The 17,382-nt window shown below is 46.7% G+C and overlaps 2 protein-coding genes across 3 annotated transcripts; both read left to right on the top strand.

Annotated features, from left to right (window-relative positions):
- Positions 1-5,561: 5,561 nt before the first annotated feature.
- On the top strand, positions 5,562-17,194 carry LOC127344850 (ADP-ribosylation factor 2). Of its 2 annotated transcripts, none has more exons than XM_051371197.1 (7): positions 5,562-5,723; positions 6,179-6,334; positions 6,646-6,716; positions 6,846-6,965; positions 7,114-7,232; positions 7,588-7,669; positions 16,901-17,194. In XM_051371197.1, exons 1-7 carry the CDS (start codon positions 5,579-5,581, stop codon positions 16,904-16,906), a joined length of 699 nt encoding a protein of 232 aa, XP_051227157.1. In that variant the 5' UTR covers positions 5,562-5,578; the 3' UTR covers positions 16,907-17,194. The 2 variants fall into 2 exon arrangements, with proteins under 2 accessions (XP_051227157.1, XP_051227158.1); XM_051371198.1 differs by lacking the exon at positions 16,901-17,194 and adding an exon at positions 7,984-8,248.
- On the top strand, positions 14,272-16,111 carry LOC139829910 (ADP-ribosylation factor 1-like). Its single transcript, XM_071828461.1, has 5 exons — positions 14,272-14,427; positions 14,867-15,025; positions 15,391-15,461; positions 15,643-15,762; positions 15,989-16,111. Exons 2-5 carry the CDS (start codon positions 14,878-14,880, stop codon positions 16,109-16,111), a joined length of 462 nt encoding a protein of 153 aa, XP_071684562.1. The 5' UTR covers positions 14,272-14,427; positions 14,867-14,877.
- Positions 17,195-17,382: the final 188 nt, after the last annotated feature.

Genomic DNA, 17,382 nt, shown 5'->3' with positions numbered 1-17,382 from the left:
CTTGCACCCGTTGTATGTACTTGTTGATTCTATCACACCCGATCATCACGAGATGCTTCGAACCGACAATACTTGGTAACGGTGCTACTAAGGATGAACACTTTATTATCTTGAGATTTTAGTGAGGGATCATCTTATAATGCTACCGTCGCGATCTAAGCAAAATAAGATGCATAAAAGGATTAACATCACATGCAGTTCATATGTGATATGATATGGCCCTTTTTTTTTGTCTTTGCGCCTTTGATCTTCATCTCCAAAGCACGGACATGATCTCCATCATCTTCGGGCATGATCTCCATCATCGTCGGCGTAGCGTCAAGGTCAATGGCGCCGTCTTCATGATTGTCCTCCATGTAGCAACTATTACAACTACTTTGAAATACTACTCAACATGAAATTTAAAGACAACCATAAGGCTCCTGCCGGTTGCCACAATACAATAATGATCATCTCATACATATTCATCATCACATTATGGCCATATCACATCACCAAACCCTGCAAAAACAAGTTAGACGTCTCTAATTTGGTTTGCATATTTTACGTGGTTTAGGGTTTTCGAGAGAGATCTAATCTACCTACGAACATGAACCACAACGTTGATACTAATGTTTTCAATAGAAGAGTAAATTGAATCTTCACTATAGTAGGAGAGACAGACACCCGCAAAGCCTCTTATGCAATACAAGTTGCATGTCGAACGAGGAACAAGTCTCATGAACGCGGTCATGTAAAGTTAGTCCAAGCCGCTTCATCCCACTATGCCACAAAGATGCAAAGGACTCAAACTAAAGATAACAAGAGCATCAACGCCCACAAAACCATTGTGTTCTACTCGTGCAACCATCTATGCATAGACACGGCTCTGATACCACTGTAGGATAACGTTGCATAGAAAACAAAAAAATTCCTACCGCGAACACGCAATCCAAGCCAAGATGCAATCTAGAAGACGGTAGCAACGAGGGGTTTATCGAGTCTCACCCTTGAAGAGATTCCAAAGCCTACAAGAGGAGGCTCTTGTTGCTGCGGTAGACGTTCACTTGCCGCTTGCAAAAGCGCGTAGAAGTTCTTGATCACGATCCCTCCGGCGCCACGAACGGGCAGCACCTCCGTACTCGGTCACACGTTCGGTTGTTGATGAAGACGACGTCCACCTCCCGTTCCAGCGGGCAGCGGAAGTAGTAGCTCCTCTTGAATCCGACAGCACGACGGCGTGGTGTCGGTGGTGGTGGAGAACTCCGGCGGAGCTTCGCTAAAGCACGCGGGAGCTATGGAGGAGTGGGGGGCGGCTAGGGTTTGGGCGGGGGTGGCCGGCCACTCAAGGGGGGCGGCCAGGTTGTGGTCTTGGGGTGGCCGGCCCCCTCCCCTTGGCCCCTCATTATATAGGTGGAAGCCCCAAGTGTTGGACTACAAGTCTCCGAATAAGACCCGAACCCAAAACCTTCCATATGATAGGGAAACCTACCCAAGGTGGGAATCCCACTTGGGGTGGGATTCCCCCCTTCCATATGGGGGGGTGGCCGGCCCCCATAGGGGGAGTCCACTTGGGACTCCTCCCCCACTAGGGTTGGCCGGCCATGGAGGTGGAGTACCACCCGGTCTCCACCTTCCGTGGTGGTTTGTTACGGACTTTTATAGAACCATCTAGAAACTTCCATAGAACCGTCCGGATCAGTTTAATGCACATAACCTGACATCCTATATAGGAATCTTATTCTCAGGACCATCCCTAACTCCTCGTGATGTCCGGGATCTCATCCGGACTCCGAACAAATATTCGAACTCCATTCCATATTCAAGTTCTACCATTTCAACATCCAACTTTAAGTGTGTCACCCTACGGTTCGCGAACTATGCGGACATGGTTGAGTACTCACTCCGACCAATAACCAATAGCGGGATCTGGAGATCCATAATGGCTCCCACATATTCAACGATGACTTTAGTGATCGAATGAACCATTCACATACAATACCAATTCCCTTTGTCACGCGATATTTTACTTGTCCGAGGTTTGATCTTCGGTATCACACTATACCTTGTTCAACCTCGTCTCCTGACAAGTACTCTTTACTCGTACCGTGGTATGTGGTCTCTTATGAACTTATTCATATGCTTGCAAGACATTAGACGACATTCCACCGAGAGGGCCCAGAGTATATCTATCCGTCATCGGGATGGACAAATCCCACTGTTGATCCATATGCCTCAACTCATACTTTCCGGATACTTAATCCCACCTTTATAACCACCCATTTACGCAGTGGCGTTTGGTGTAATCAAAGTACCTTTCCGGTATAAGTGATTTACATGATCTCATGGTCATAAGGACTAGGTAACTATGTATCGAAAGCTTATAGCAAATAACTTAATGACGAGATCTTATGCTACGCTTAATTGGGTGTGTCCATTACATCATTCATATAATGATATAACCTTGTTATTAATAACATCCAATGTTCATGATTATGAAACTAATCATCCATTAATCAACAAGCTAGTTTAAGAGGCATACTAGGGACTTCTTGTTGTCTACATATCACACATGTACTAATGTTTCGGTTAATACAATTATAGCATGACATATAAACATTTATCATAAACATAGAGATATAAATAATAACCACTTTATTATTGCCTCTAGGGCATATCTCCTTCACGAGGCCACCCTGAATCGTCAAGCCTCAAGCCCTCAAGGTTTCCATGGTGGGCGCGACAGGAGATCTGGTAGACAGCCCGGATGGTGGAGGCGACGCAGTTGATGAGGGAGGCGGATCAGCGGGCGGCGGGCGGCGTGCAGATGAGAGGGGACCGATGAGCATGGGGCGGCTCGCGGTCGGCAGGAACTGTGACCGGAGAGCTTAGTCTCGACGTCCACCACCACAGAGTGGCGCACCCCTCTCCATGTCCACATCCGTTCCTTCGTCTGTGTCTCAACCGCGGAGGAACGTGCCCGACTCGCCCCCTCCTCTGCTCAGCCAGACGGCCGGCGACCAGCCACCGAATGTGTGGATCTGAGGGTGGTGGCTGGCGGACTGGAGGTCCTCCGAGTTTCCCATGATTTGGAAGCGGGAGAAGGCGGAGGGTGATCGGCGGCTTGGGTCGTGGAATCCGCGAAGGGGGAGGATGATGACGAGTTCAGGAGCTAGGGTTTTGGGTGCTGGGTTATGTTTCAGTTTGACGAGATAGCTAGGCTTCAGCCTAGTTGGGCCCGTACAGGTGGACAGAATGCTCGACGAAGTAGAGATTTGGTGGGAGGGTAAAAATGTCTTATTAAAATTATGCTTGACGAAACCTTTGAGCGGAGAAAACAGAACCAGTTCCTCCTTTTTAGATAGTAGAGATAGAGATAACGGAAAGGGAAAACGTGACCTGGCGCATCCATCATGGAACGTGTGATATCCGCTTTATCCGTTAGTCCTACTTGTCGTTGGTTATCATCGGATTCTGGCACTGTCTAGTTGGTTATCTAGATTACACATGTTATCCAATAAGTTGTGCTTACACTTTCTCTAAAACCCCAAATTATACGTGGCTAGTTGATGTTCAATTTTGCTAAGAACACAGCCATCAAGTATCATCTCAAAAGCAACCACTTATTTTCGCAACCAGTCTCGGCTACCTTCTGCCATCACCCAAACCACAACTTTTCAGATGCTTGGTTTGGTCGTAAAATTTGTGTGCGCACCCATGTTTAGATCAAATGAGACCTAAATACACGTCGCCACAACAAAATTATAACCATTCCAAGCAAGCCCTAACTTTTTTTTACAAGAACATCGATCTCTGCTTTATCTCACGCTTTGTCCTTCGGTGCCACCATTGTTAGTTTGAAGTCAAGAATTGAAAGGTAGCAGATGTTGGGGACCATGCGTTCAATCTTGTTATGTCATATGAGCTGCAATATGGCTAAGACCTAACGGATCGAACCGTACTCGCTCTGTTCTAATCCGTGTTTTAGTTTGGTCAAAAATCAAACTCGATAAAGTTTAACCAAGTTCGAGAAAAAATATGATATGAATGCATACTGCATGATGGTTCTAATAAAAATAGAAGCAGTGTGACTATTTTCTAGATGAAAATAAATATCGAATCGTATGAGTGGAGTCGAGCCGATGAGCCCCACACCACAGTGGAAGGAAGGTGTCCATGCGAGATTTTATCACTTAACACCACTAGTTGATGTTTTTTTATCACAAAACCACAACTCTTGTTTTTCTTATCACAGAACACCAACTCTTGGTGTAATTGTTTGCATAGAACACAGTAGTTGTAATTAGCTGGGTTGATAGCCAATCAGCCCATTTGATAGATTTTTTTTATCACAAAACACCAACATTTACATTTTTTTTCCATCTTTTCTACAAGATGCATTTTCAATTCATTTCACCAAAACACAAGCTACAGGCAATTGGACAAGATGTTCTAAGTTTACATTTAGTGCCTTACAGCACATACAAAACATTAGTTTGCCTCATCGTATGAATCACACACAAGCTACAGGCAATACTTTCTACAGGCAATTAATTTCACCAAAACACAAGCTACAGGCAATTCTACAAGATGTTCTAAGTTTACATTTAGTGCCTTACAGCACATACAAAATTAAGTTTGCCTCATTAGATGAATCACACTAGTTTTGGCAAAAAGCTTCACATCTAGTGTCGTACAGACATACACAGTAAGAGGCATAATTGTCTTCCTCCTGTTGATGTCCTTGCGCATTACTAGCTGTGAAGTAACCATAAAGCCGACTGTCGGTGTAATGGATCCGTTGTCTTCCTCCACAGACATATTGGAGCTTCCGGGCTGGTGGTGTTGGAGCTTGACGTGCCGCAGCTGGAGCTTGCCTAGCTCGAGGTGCTGTTTGCCAAGGTGTAGGTGTAGGTGCTGCTGGCCGTGGTGGTGCAAACGGGGCTTGGTGCGATGGTGCTGGTGGAGTTGTAGGTGCAGCTGGCCGTGGTGGTGCAGACGGGACTTGCTGCGATGGTTCTTGTGGAGGTGTTGTAACTGGTGGCGAGGATGAGGCTGCAGGCGGGTGCACGTACTCGGGCAACTGCCGGTTACTCTGAAACAACAAAAAGACATGGATATTTGATTTAGCAACACATAGTAATATAAAAGTGAAGAAGACAGACTTGGCAATTAGTACCTTGCGTCCAGCCTTTCTAATAGCGAGATGCGGCTTCAATGGTTGTGTGCACGTCGTGTATCTGTGCCGGCCGCCGGGTCGGCCGGTCGCATGTCGCCGCCTCCGCCTCTCTTCGCTCGGGAGAGAAGATAGTGCGAGCGTGTTTGGTTCTCTGTTTGGTGCCACTCTGGGCCCTAATACACTAATGGGCTGTTATGTGAGATCTCCTGTTATGTGCAAGCAATTAACCAAGAGTTGGTGTTCTGTGATAAAAAAAAAAAACGGGAGTTGTGGTTTTGTGATAAAAAGTCAGCAACTAGTGGTGTTAAGTGATAAAATCTCTGTCCATGCGGCTTCGGCGTCGGGCCGACTGGGCGACTGTCCACGTGAGAAGGAGTGGGCCTCGCGCCCACCTATATAGCCGCCTTCGGGCCGCCTGGTATGCACCGCACCGCACTGCACGACAGCCCCAAAGCCTCCTCTCGCATCCGTGCGGTTCCAAGCTCCAAACTCTGCGCCGTCTTCGCCGAGATCAGGAGGACGAGCCAACTGCGGAGCGGAGCGGAGCGAGCTCGTCGCCGTCTCGGTAAGCGCCGCCACCTCTAGCTTCTCCCCTACCCACCCTTCCGGGCCTCAAATCCCACCGCGTAGCCCGCGGATCTGATCGGCTCTGTCGATTCGATCGATCCGGCAGCGTGTACTGTATATTTTTCGGGGTGGATCACGCGAACCTGCTCCTGATTGTCTTCGTTACCGCGTCGCCTAGACGCTGGTGTATCGGCGAATCTGTTCGCGCCTCTGCTTTCCGCCTCGCGAATCCGGTTCGATTCCGCGCGCTCCCTGCGCGCGCTGTAGCCCTGTAGGTAGATCGGCGAGGCCCGAGCCCGAGATTCGCGGATCTCGTAGCGGGGCGCTCCATGCATGATCCATCCATTCCCGCTGAATTCTGTTTCCGGATGGATCATGGTCGGTCCGTGTAGATCTCTGGGGCTGCCTGGCTAAACCTTCTCATTTCTGCTCTTTTGTTGCTGGGGGGAGCAGGAGGAGAGATGGGGCTCACGTTCGGCAAGCTCTTCAGCCGCCTCTTCGCCAAGAAGGAGATGAGGATTCTCATGGTTGGTCTCGATGCCGCTGGTAAGACCACCATCCTCTACAAGCTCAAGCTCGGAGAGATCGTCACCACCATCCCAACCATCGGTAATTGTTCTCCACATTCCTCTGCTTCTGCTTTGCCCGCTGTCGTAAATTCATTCTAGTAGGAATTAGCTACACATAGCACGTTTGTTTACAGAAATGCAAGCATAAATCATATCAAGTGAGCTCTGCCACTGTAATGTAGATATCTAAGTTCTTCTCAACTTGAAACCTGTACCTGCGATAAGTCGTGTAGTATTTGGATCTCACTTCGGTTAAAACTTAAGAAGTGTAAAACAAATAGGAATAGACAGTTACAGCCAGCCGGGGTTCACCTTTCATTATTGAAATAAATCCATTTTGGAAAATTGCAGGATTTAACGTTGAGACTGTCGAATACAAGAACATCAGCTTCACTGTTTGGGATGTGGGGGGCCAAGACAAGGTAAGAAAACCCATTCATTATTTACTTGTTATGTCGGCTGGGGACTAAAATCCATAATACTTCTGTGGCCATGAACAGAAATTCATGTGCGTTGAACTTATTCTTGCATTGTTTTCTACATCAACACAGATCAGGCCCCTGTGGAGGCACTACTTCCAGAATACGCAGGGACTCATCTTTGTTGTTGACAGCAATGATAGGGAGCGTGTTGTTGAGGCTAGAGATGAGCTCCACAGGATGCTCAATGAGGTATTGCGGTCACGTTGTTTCAGTTCTTCCGAAGTTTTCCTCCTTCCAGCACTGCTTAAATCATAAAGATGCTGATAGAACATTTAACTTTTGTTTCCAGTATCTGTTAACTAATATCTAATTTTTGGGATATCTTCCTGTGATATAGGACGAGCTGCGTGATGCTGTGTTACTTGTATTTGCAAACAAACAAGATCTTCCTAATGCCATGAATGCAGCTGAAATCACTGACAAGCTTGGTCTGCACTCCCTTCGCCAGCGGCACTGGTACACACATTATTTCAGAAGCTCTTTACCTTCTAGTAATAGCTTTATCAAAGGTGCCCTTGGTGTTCTGCAATATTGCAGAAAATTTTCTATACTGATTGTAAGAACCTTTAATGTCATAGTTAGGAAGGATCCTTATTTCAGGAATCATATAGGCTGGGGATAATGAATGTTGCATAAGCATAATTCACACTTTATTGTTTAATTATCAAATGTATCTTGAGCTGAATTTTCGAGCCCCTCTAGTGCTACACTACTTGTCCTCTAAAATAATTGTTAATGTCACTGTCTGTCTTTTTTGATTCGTAAGGTGAGATATGCTGGTGCCTAATATAAATTATTTCCTGGGGTGCAGGTACATTCAGAGCACTTGTGCTACATCTGGTGAAGGATTGTACGAGGGACTTGACTGGCTCTCCAACAACATTGCCAACAAGGTATGTTAACCTCAAGTTGTCACTTTTCATTCAGCACATATTTTGTGCTCTGCTGAATGCTGAAATGATATTGGCCTTAGTTGCTGAAATAAGCAGAACCAACTAATACACGACACACGCCACCTGCTATTTCATTACATCTGCTGACTGCAGTTTTGGGGCCTCAGTGGTTAAATTGGGGCATTAGGCACAGAACGAAATTGAACAATATCACAGAACCACTCTTGGTCTATGGTACCTTGACAAGATTGTTTAGCATCACACACCAGTATCAGAAGCGACTGATGGCGTCTTCTTTTCATTTGTTTCCACAGGCTTGAAGTGTATCCACAACGCTTCCAGGAACCTCTGGCTGTGTGAAGAACTCACTGTTACCATTTTTGTGATATATAAATATATACACTCTACAACAGATAGTATGTATGCTTATGTGACAGAAGCTCTCCTTGGAGTGGGCTAGTATCAGGTTGTTTCTTCGTGTGGGTATTATCAGCGTTTCTGTTCGGTTTTACAAGGTTTACTGTGTCAACCGTGTGTATGTTTTTGAGATATAGTAAAATTGAGGCGTGGTTCCAAATATTCGATTAGTTCAGTGGATGGTGCAAATTGTTAGCCTATGATGTGAGCGCTGTTTTCACTGGTTCTGTATATTTTTGGTCCTTTGCTACTTTGGATCTGGTTTCATCTATGCTTTTGTGCCAGCTGATTGTATATTTTTGGAAATCCACTCAAGTACTCACTAATGGGTAAAACTCCATAAGCTCGACCCCGAAACTTTTTTTTCCTCATATCTTTGATCATACAAGCTCCATATGAAGTCCAATTTCAAACCATAATATTTACAAAATTTAATGTTAGGACAAAAGCATTTAAAGAAATTGAAATCCATATTTGAAAATTTTGATATTCAAATTCATCTGTAATTTGCGCAATAGATTGCATATGTATGTACTTGGTTAATCTATACCTCTACGATCAAAATTGCACTGCTTTGGTGCACTGGTCTATTGTGAGTCTTATGCCAGACTCCAGTGACGACCGGTCAGGATTGCAACTATAGTACCAACAAAATGAAAGAAAAAACAGCGATCTGAGGTTACCAGCTTACAAGACAACGGAGAAGGGAAGCAAGCTACACTACACTAGCACCACTAGAAAAAGAGCTTAAACTCATCGCTGAAGCGCATTCCTTTGTTGCAAGGGTGCGGCGTTGAGATCGACCCAAGCACACCCATAACCGGTGAAACGCTGGTTGTTTTTATGTCTCAAGATATTGAAGGGAGAGAGGTTGATGGAAACGCCTCCAAGTAGAATATCATTTCCACGCTTCATACCTGGAGAGCGACGAGTCCTGACACTTTTAGTCAGGACTGGATCATCACGGTGGTTATGCTACACAAGGTGGTGTAAAGTGTACGAGCGCCGCAAATACAATTATATTGACTCACGTGAAGATTCAGGTTTTCGCAAAAAAGAAAGTGGAGATTTAAATCGGAGAGGAAGCAAACATAAATATATTGACTCACCTGGTTGTGTCGATTTGACAGTAACGGTGCTTAACTGCTAAATCATAAAGTCATATACAATACACGGTGATTAGATAGATGCTTAAACATTTTGTTAAGCACCAGTGCTTATTTTTATAGAAAAGATGCTTAGTAAAAGCACCGGCTCTAATAAGAATCTCAATTTAATTTTGTAAGCACCTCTTTAAACATCTTGTATTGTATATGTCCTGAAACGACGTCAAATGCTTCGCCCTAAGATTTGGTTTGCTAAAACTTACAATAGGGATAGCTAGACAGATCGTTGTTATTTATTTGTTAGGTTCAGACTTCAGGCAACAACTACAAGGATCGACCAATCGTTTGTACGTCTGTGTCAACGCTTCGGCAAAGTTTGAACAGAAACTCACGATCGGTGCAGCCGTGCAGTGGTTCACACATTTGCATGCATGCACATGAGGATCATTTCGTATTTTAGTTCCTGCTTGTCGACCGACACATTCTTCACGAAAGAGACGTGAGGAGCGGCCGGCCTACTACAGCTAGATCCTTCAGTTGCAAGCAAGAAATTTGGCCATGCTCGTGCGAATGCAAGCGCTTAACATTTGTTTATTTTTAGTTGGTTGCTCTCCGTGAAACATTGTGAATCGCCAGCGCATCGAGCCTGCCAAGTCTACTGAGATCCAAACTATTTTCCTATAAGAAGACACGTATTTGTATACATTTTGAACAGAAGTGGCACGAGCGTGCTTGAGCATGAAGTAGCTTCTTGTCGAGGCTGCTATACCATGTTTGCTTCGCGAGTTGCGACTGGGTGCTACACGTCCTCGATCGTTTCCTACGAATTATTCTTCCATGTGTGTATGCCTCCTTTTTTTATATAGAACCATGTGTATGCCATTGGTAGGGCATCCGAGCAAAATATGAAGAGCGTCCAAGCAGTGACAGGAAGGCCGAAACTAATCCGACGGTAGACCCACATAGTTCCCACAAAATCCGAAGGACGGATCCACCTCATCTGATCCCAAAATTTGAGCCGCCGAATTCCCATCCACGACGCATATCAGTTATTATTATTACTAGGTGAATGTCCGTGCTTTGCTACGGGTTATTTTTTCCGTAATATATCACTACAATACATGTAAAAATTCACGTGTATGACAAAGATAATCACAAGATATTCTAAAACCGATAAGATTCTACTTCACTTTAATTATTTTCGACAACCGTTATAATTGACATCGTGTAAATATGAAATAAGCGCTTGACTAATTATTTTTTATTAACTAATATCTACTCCTCGATGCCAGTTAGATATAATCGTACAATGTTAGAGATATTTGCTTCTTCATTTTCAGGATAATTGAGCAAGTGTATCAAGAATTCTTTCACAACTCGTAACCACCTAGCACAACAATATTTTTCATTAGCATGTACATTTCATGTGAAAGAATAAAAAATGAGCAATGTAGAATACCCACCTTGCATATTGTAGGAACCAATTATTAGCATTCCATGCGAGTATAATGTTAAAAAAATACTACACATGCCTTGCCACAGAAAAAGAATTAATAGATCTGCATGAGTTACAATATTTAGTCAAATGCATCGAGAACACCATAAGCTAAGTTTGGACCAATGTGAATGTATTTATTTTTGTCCCTCCCATCGGCCACCATGGCGGTTTCTAATATCATTCCAGTATACAACCCGCCACATCTTTCTCTAATAACTCTCTAAAAGGACACATATGCCGCCTAGAGGCAGGATAAATAGGCGAAACTTTTATGAATATAGCTTAACAAATGCGGAATAAAATTAACGTTTAATTTGCTGAGCACAAAACCTATAACTAGGGTTCACCTATGTGCACCAATAACTTAGGCTAAGCATGCAAGCAACTATGTGATATCAAGATATATAACTTCAAGCACGAAGGCTATCACAAAGTAAAGTGCATAAGTAAAGAGCTCGGGTATAGGAATAACCGAGTTGACACGGAGACAACGATATATTCCGAAGTTCACACTCTTGCGAGTGCTACTCTCCGTTGGAGCGGTGTGGAGGACAAAGCACTCCAAACACCACGAAGACCTCACCGTATTCTCCTCGAGAATTCCCATCAAAAGAGATGTCCACGATCCACTATGGGACCTTGAGACCTTGAGGGTGGTTATTGAACCCGCACAAAGCTTGGACCTATCTCCACAATTTAATTGGAGGCTCCCAATAAATTATCACAAAGGCCTTAGAGCATCTTCAGCCGCATCCCCCAAAGCGTCCCCCAAAACGCGCCGGATTGAGCATTTGGGGACGTGTTTCGTTCGTGCCGCGTTTGGGGGACGTCGCTCCCCAGTCGCGTCCCCAAATAAAATTTCGGAAATTTTAAACTTAACGAGATTCGATTAAAATTCGTCCAAACTTGCATAGATTCGAACAAAATTTGACTAAATTTAAACTAAACCTAATCTAGAACCACTTGCGGCGGCCGGAGGCGTCGTAGTACTGCTGGAAGTTGTACATGTCGTCGGTGACGACCTCCTGATTGGCGCGCTCGTCGACGGGTTCATCGACGGGCTCGTCCTTCACCAAGCCGCTTGGTCCTGCCTCGCCGTCGTCGGAGAGGTCCACCAGCGGCTTGCCGGAGTCGCGGATGGACATGGAGATCGCCGCGTCGAGGTCGACCCTCCAGGCGTCCTTGTCGTTCATGGACGCCAAGAACGCCGCCCGCAGACCTGGGCAGTCCTCGGGGTTGTCGCTGCTGGCGATGAGCCGCTGCTGCCGCTCGTACTCCGCCAGCAGCGCCGCCTGCGACGGTTCCTCCGGCTCCTCCTTCACCTCCGGCTTCGGGATGAGGAGGGCGCCGCCGCGCCTCCCTTGCTGCCGCCGGCTGCCGCTGCCGCCACGCCTCGTGTTGACGGGCGTCGCCGGCTCCTCCTTCACCTCCCGTTTGGGGACGGTGTAGGGCGCCGACCAGTACGACGAGGACTGCGTCGATCGCGCCGGTCCTGAGGAAGAAGAGTGCGAGGAGGACGAGTACGTCGTCCTCCTCGGCTGCCATTGAGGAGACGGCGGCGATGACGACGTCATCTCCAACCTTGGAGCACCGTCGCGGATGCCGCAGATGACGTTCTCGAGGGTGCGCCACGGAACACCCAGAACAGGGCGCGACCGTCCTTGTTCCAGCTGTTGGGGCCGCCGACGAGCCCGTCGGTGCTGTGCATCTCGATGTCGTACTTCGCCTTGAAGTACGTCGTCCACCAGGCGTCGTTGTTGTTGGCCGCCAACGTCGGATCCAACCGCTCCTCGGCGGTGAGTTGAGCCCGACGGGCCTTGATGGCGTCCCTCCATTGCTCCGTGCGCGGCTTCAGCGGCGGCGGAACGCCAATGCCGTTCACGGCCATCTTCCAGCCGCCGCTGCTTGGCAGCCGCATGTCCGGCGGGACTGGATACTGGGCGTTCTACAGCGCCCACGCCTCCGGCACGGTGAGGCTGCCACAGCCGAAGCCGTTCGCCGCGGCGATCTTGCGGGAGGACGAGCTCGACATTTTTTGGAGCGGCGAGGAGAAGATCTGGGAGGGGGGAGGCGGCGGCGAAGAGATGGTTTGTGAGCGGTGAGAACTGCAGGGCGTCTTTAAACAGCGGCGGCAGCGGGTGGTTGCACGCAATAACGCCGGCGCGGACGGCCACACGTCCATGCACGACGAGACGCGTCCCTGCGTCGCCTGGGGAAACAGGGACGCCATTAACGTCGCTTGACCAAAGGTAGGCGACAGGGTTTTAGGCTTCCGAGCCGCTGACGCGTCGGGCCCGCGTCGGCTCGCCTCGCTTTTCGGTGTGTCCGGCGTCCCCGGCGCGTCCCCTGTGGGACGGGGATGGGCTCGGGGCGCCGGACACCGTATCGGGCCGCGCCGGACAAAAATGGGCTTTGGGGGACGCGGCTGTAACGGTTTTTTGGTCCGGCGCGCCCCAAATCCCTTTGGGGGACGCGGCTGGAGATGCTCTTACCCTTGAAGAATATCCATAGCTTAATTGGAGTCCCCTAGAACACCACCAAGACCACTAAACCGTCTAGGGTCCAAAGACCCAAAAGAAACAAGCTTCGGGAACAGTCTCCCGAAGGTAATACCTCACGAACTTTCACCTCCACGTATCACCGCGGAGAACTCAAATCGATGCACCAAATGCAATGGCAAGAACACCACAAAGATGCTCAAATCTTTCTCTCTCAAAGTCTAACAAAGCTACAACATCTATTGAGGAAATAAGAGAGGAAGACCAAATAGGAGTAGTAACACCAAATTTCTCCAAGATATAGATCCAATGGATTCCTTCATAAAGAGAGGGATTTGATTGATCAATATGTAGATCTAGATATCCTCTCTCTTTTCCCTCAAATAGGGGCAAGAATCAATGGAGGGATTAGAGAGATGAAGCTTCTCAAAGTCAACAATGGAGTAAAGAGAGAGAGAGAATAGAGGAAGCAACCAACCCTTAGGGAAGAAAGGGACCTTTTATAGGTCCACCCCACCAAATATGACCGTTACAACATACCGGAGTCTCCCCCCCCCCCCCCCCCCACACACACACACCAGAGAGTGAGGCCACGGGGACCGGGGACTTCTCCGGAGTCTCCGGGCTTCCCGGGACCGGAATCTCCGGCCTCAGACAGGAATCTCCGGCCCTAGGACTTGAAACTCCGGCCTCAGACCGGAGTCTCCGTCCCTGAAAAATGCAGAAACAACTAAAACTGAAACGAGCATAAATTTAGCATTCAAATTCCAATTTTGATGATCTTAGGCTCATTTTGAAGCTAGGAACAAGCTCTACAATATCATACAGAGAATCATCATAGTACGATAAGCTCCCTCGCATCACCGCAACATAGTTTAGCTCTAGCGACCGCGAGATGATTCTGCATGGTGGAAACGGCCAAACCAAAGCGTTGCTCCACATAGATGCAGGGAATATTTCTTTCATGGACAACCAAACACACTTTTTCGTCTCCACGCTTGTTGGCAACCAAACAGGCCCCAGTGTCCATGTTCGGCGTCGGGCCGACTGGGCGCGGTGTAAAGGCCACGTGAGAGCGAATGGGCCTCGCGCCCATCTATATAGCCTCCTGCTTCTCCACCGCACTGCACGACGGCCATCCGTGCGGTTCCAAGCTCCGACACCCACCGTCTCCGCCGAGATCAGGAGAGGACCACCGCACCGGAGCGGAGCGAGCTCGAGGCCGGCGTCGCCATCTCGGTGAGCACCACTGCCTCTAGCTTCTCCCCTAACCTCCCTCGTCGGTCTCTAGTTCCACCGCGCAGCCCGCGGATCTGATCGGCCCCCGCCGATTCGATCGATCTGGCTGCGTGCTTTTTTTTTGGGTGGATCACGCGAGCCTGCTCGTGATCGTCTTCGCTGCCGCGCTGTACAGCGTCGCTTCCACGCTAGTATCGGCGAATCTGTCCGCGCCTTTCGCTTTCTGCGTCGCGAATCCAATTCGATTCCGCTATGTAGCATGTAGGTAGATCGGCAAGGCGCGAGGCTGAGATTTCGCGGATCTCGTTCCATTCCCTCTGAATTGCGCGTGCCGTTCCCCAGTTGTTTGTGGAGAGATGCGTGCGGATCAAAGTTGGCCTGCGCAGATCTCTGGGGCCGCCTGGCTAAACCTTCTCATTTTTCGCTCTTTGTTGGGCAGCAGGAGGAGAGATGGGGCTCTCGTTCGGCAAGCTGTTCAGCCGCCTCTTCGCCAAGAAGGAGATGAGGATTCTCATGGTCGGTCTCGACGCCGCTGGTAAGACCACCATCCTCTACAAGCTCAAGCTCGGAGAGATCGTCACCACCATCCCGACCATCGGTAAGTGCTCTCTGCATTCCTCTGCTTCTGCTTTGCGTGATGTCCTAAATTGTAGGAAGTCTGAACTGTACGAAGGTGCTGCAGAGCACATTTGTTTGCACAAATGTAAAATCAAACCATATCATTCGAATAGAGCACTGCAACTGTAATGTTTGATATAATTCAAGTTAACTTGTTTCCTGTACGTGGGGTAAGTGATGTAGGATTTGGATCTCACTTCTGTTAGAACTTAAAAGTAAAGCAAATAGAAGTCAGTCAGTTACACAGCCAGCTGCGTTTCACCTTTTTTTTAGAGAAAACTGCGTTTCAAGAACAGCTGCGTTTCACCTTCCATATGTAAATAACTTTATTTTGAAAATTTGCAGGATTTAACGTTGAGACTGTCGAATACAAGAACATCAGCTTCACTGTTTGGGATGTGGGGGGCCAAGACAAGGTAAGATAGTGTATTCATGATTTACTTGTTATGTCAGATGGAGAAAACATGTGACCCCTTTGTTAACATGTTGCTTTTCCTCCTGCCATTGATGTTTTAAAGAACCATATTACTTCTGTAGTCATGAACATAAAACTTGTGCGTTGAACTTATTCTTGCATTGTTTGCTATATCAAAACAGATCAGGCCCCTGTGGAGGCACTACTTCCAGAATACGCAGGGACTCATCTTTGTCGTTGACAGCAATGACAGGGAGCGTGTTGTTGAGGCCAGAGACGAGCTCCACAGGATGCTCAATGAGGTAATGCTGTCACGTTGTTGCAGTTTTCCACCTTCCAGCACTGCAATGAAGTTTTCATTCAATAAATCATAAAGTCGCGTTGATAGCTCAAGTGTTATGCAGCATTAGATGTCTTCTATTCAGCTAGTCTTTATTTATGAAGAACCTGCTGATAGAACATTTAGCTTTTTGTTTCCAGTATCTGTTAACTAATATCTAATATTTGGGATAACTTTCTGTAATATAGGATGAGCTGCGTGATGCTGTGTTGCTTGTATTTGCAAACAAACAAGATCTTCCTAATGCCATGAATGCTGCTGAAATCACTGACAAGCTTGGTCTGCACTCCCTTCGCCAGCGGCACTGGTAAGGAAATTAACACGTTATTTCAGAAGCTCTTTACCTTCTAATAGCTTTTTCAAAGGTGCACCCCCCCTGGTGTTCTGCAATATTGCAGGATTTTCTACACTGACCTTTAATGTCATAGTTAGGAAGGATCCTTATTTCAGGAATCGTATAGGCTGGGGATAATGAATGTTGCATAAGTATAGTTGACACTTTATTATTGTTTAATTATCAAATGTGTCTTGAGCTGAATTTTCAAACCCCTCTGGGTGCTACACTACTTATCCTCTCTAAGATAATTGTTAGTGTCACTGTCTTCCTTTTGGATTAGTAAGGTCTGACATGCTGGTGCCTAATATAAATTATTTCCTGGGGTGCAGATATGCTGGTGCCTAATATAAATTATTTCCTGGGGTGCAGGTACATTCAGAGCACTTGTGCTACATCTGGCGAAGGATTGTACGAGGGACTTGACTGGCTCTCCAACAACATCGCCAACAAGGTACGTTAACCTCAAGTGGTCACTTTTCATTCAACATATATTTTGTGCTCTGCTGAATGCTAAAATGATATGGGCCTTAGCCGTTGAATAAACAGAACCAACTAACACACGACACACTTCACCTGTTATTCATTACATCTGCCGAATGCAATTTTGGGGCCTCAGTGATTAAATTGGGGCATTAGGCACAGAACGAAGTTCAACAATATCACAGAACTACTCTTGTTCTATGCTACCTTGACAAGATTCTTTAGCATCACACGCCAGTATGATAAGCGACTGATGGCATCTTCTTTTCATTTGTTTGCACAGGCTTGAAGTGTCTCCACAACGCTTCCAGGAACAAAGGCTCTGGCTGTCTGAAGAACTCACTGCTACCATTTTTCATATTGTGATATATAAATATATACACTCTACAACAGATAGTATGTATGCTTATTTGACAGAAGCTCTCCTCTGAGTGGGCTAGTATCAGGTTGTTTCTTCGTGTGGGTATTATCAGCGTTTCTGTTCAGTTTTACAAGGTTTACTGTGTCAACCATGTGTATGTACACCTATGTTTTTGAGATATAGTAAAATTGAGGCGTGGTGCCAAATATTCGATTAGTTCATTACTGTGGATGGAGCAAATTGTTAGCATATGATGTGAGCGCTATTTTCACTAGTTCTGTATATGATCTCGTGCTACTTTGGATCTGGTTTCTTCTATGCTTTTGTTCCAGCTGATTGTATATTTCTGGAAATCCACTCAAGTAATCACTAATGGGTAAAGCATTTGGACTGATCATCTTTGC

This window comes from Lolium perenne, chromosome 3 (genome assembly GCF_019359855.2).
Source record: "Lolium perenne isolate Kyuss_39 chromosome 3, Kyuss_2.0, whole genome shotgun sequence".
Taxonomy (NCBI): Eukaryota; Viridiplantae; Streptophyta; class Magnoliopsida; order Poales; family Poaceae; genus Lolium; species Lolium perenne.
This window is presented reverse-complemented; position numbering and strand designations above follow the sequence as displayed.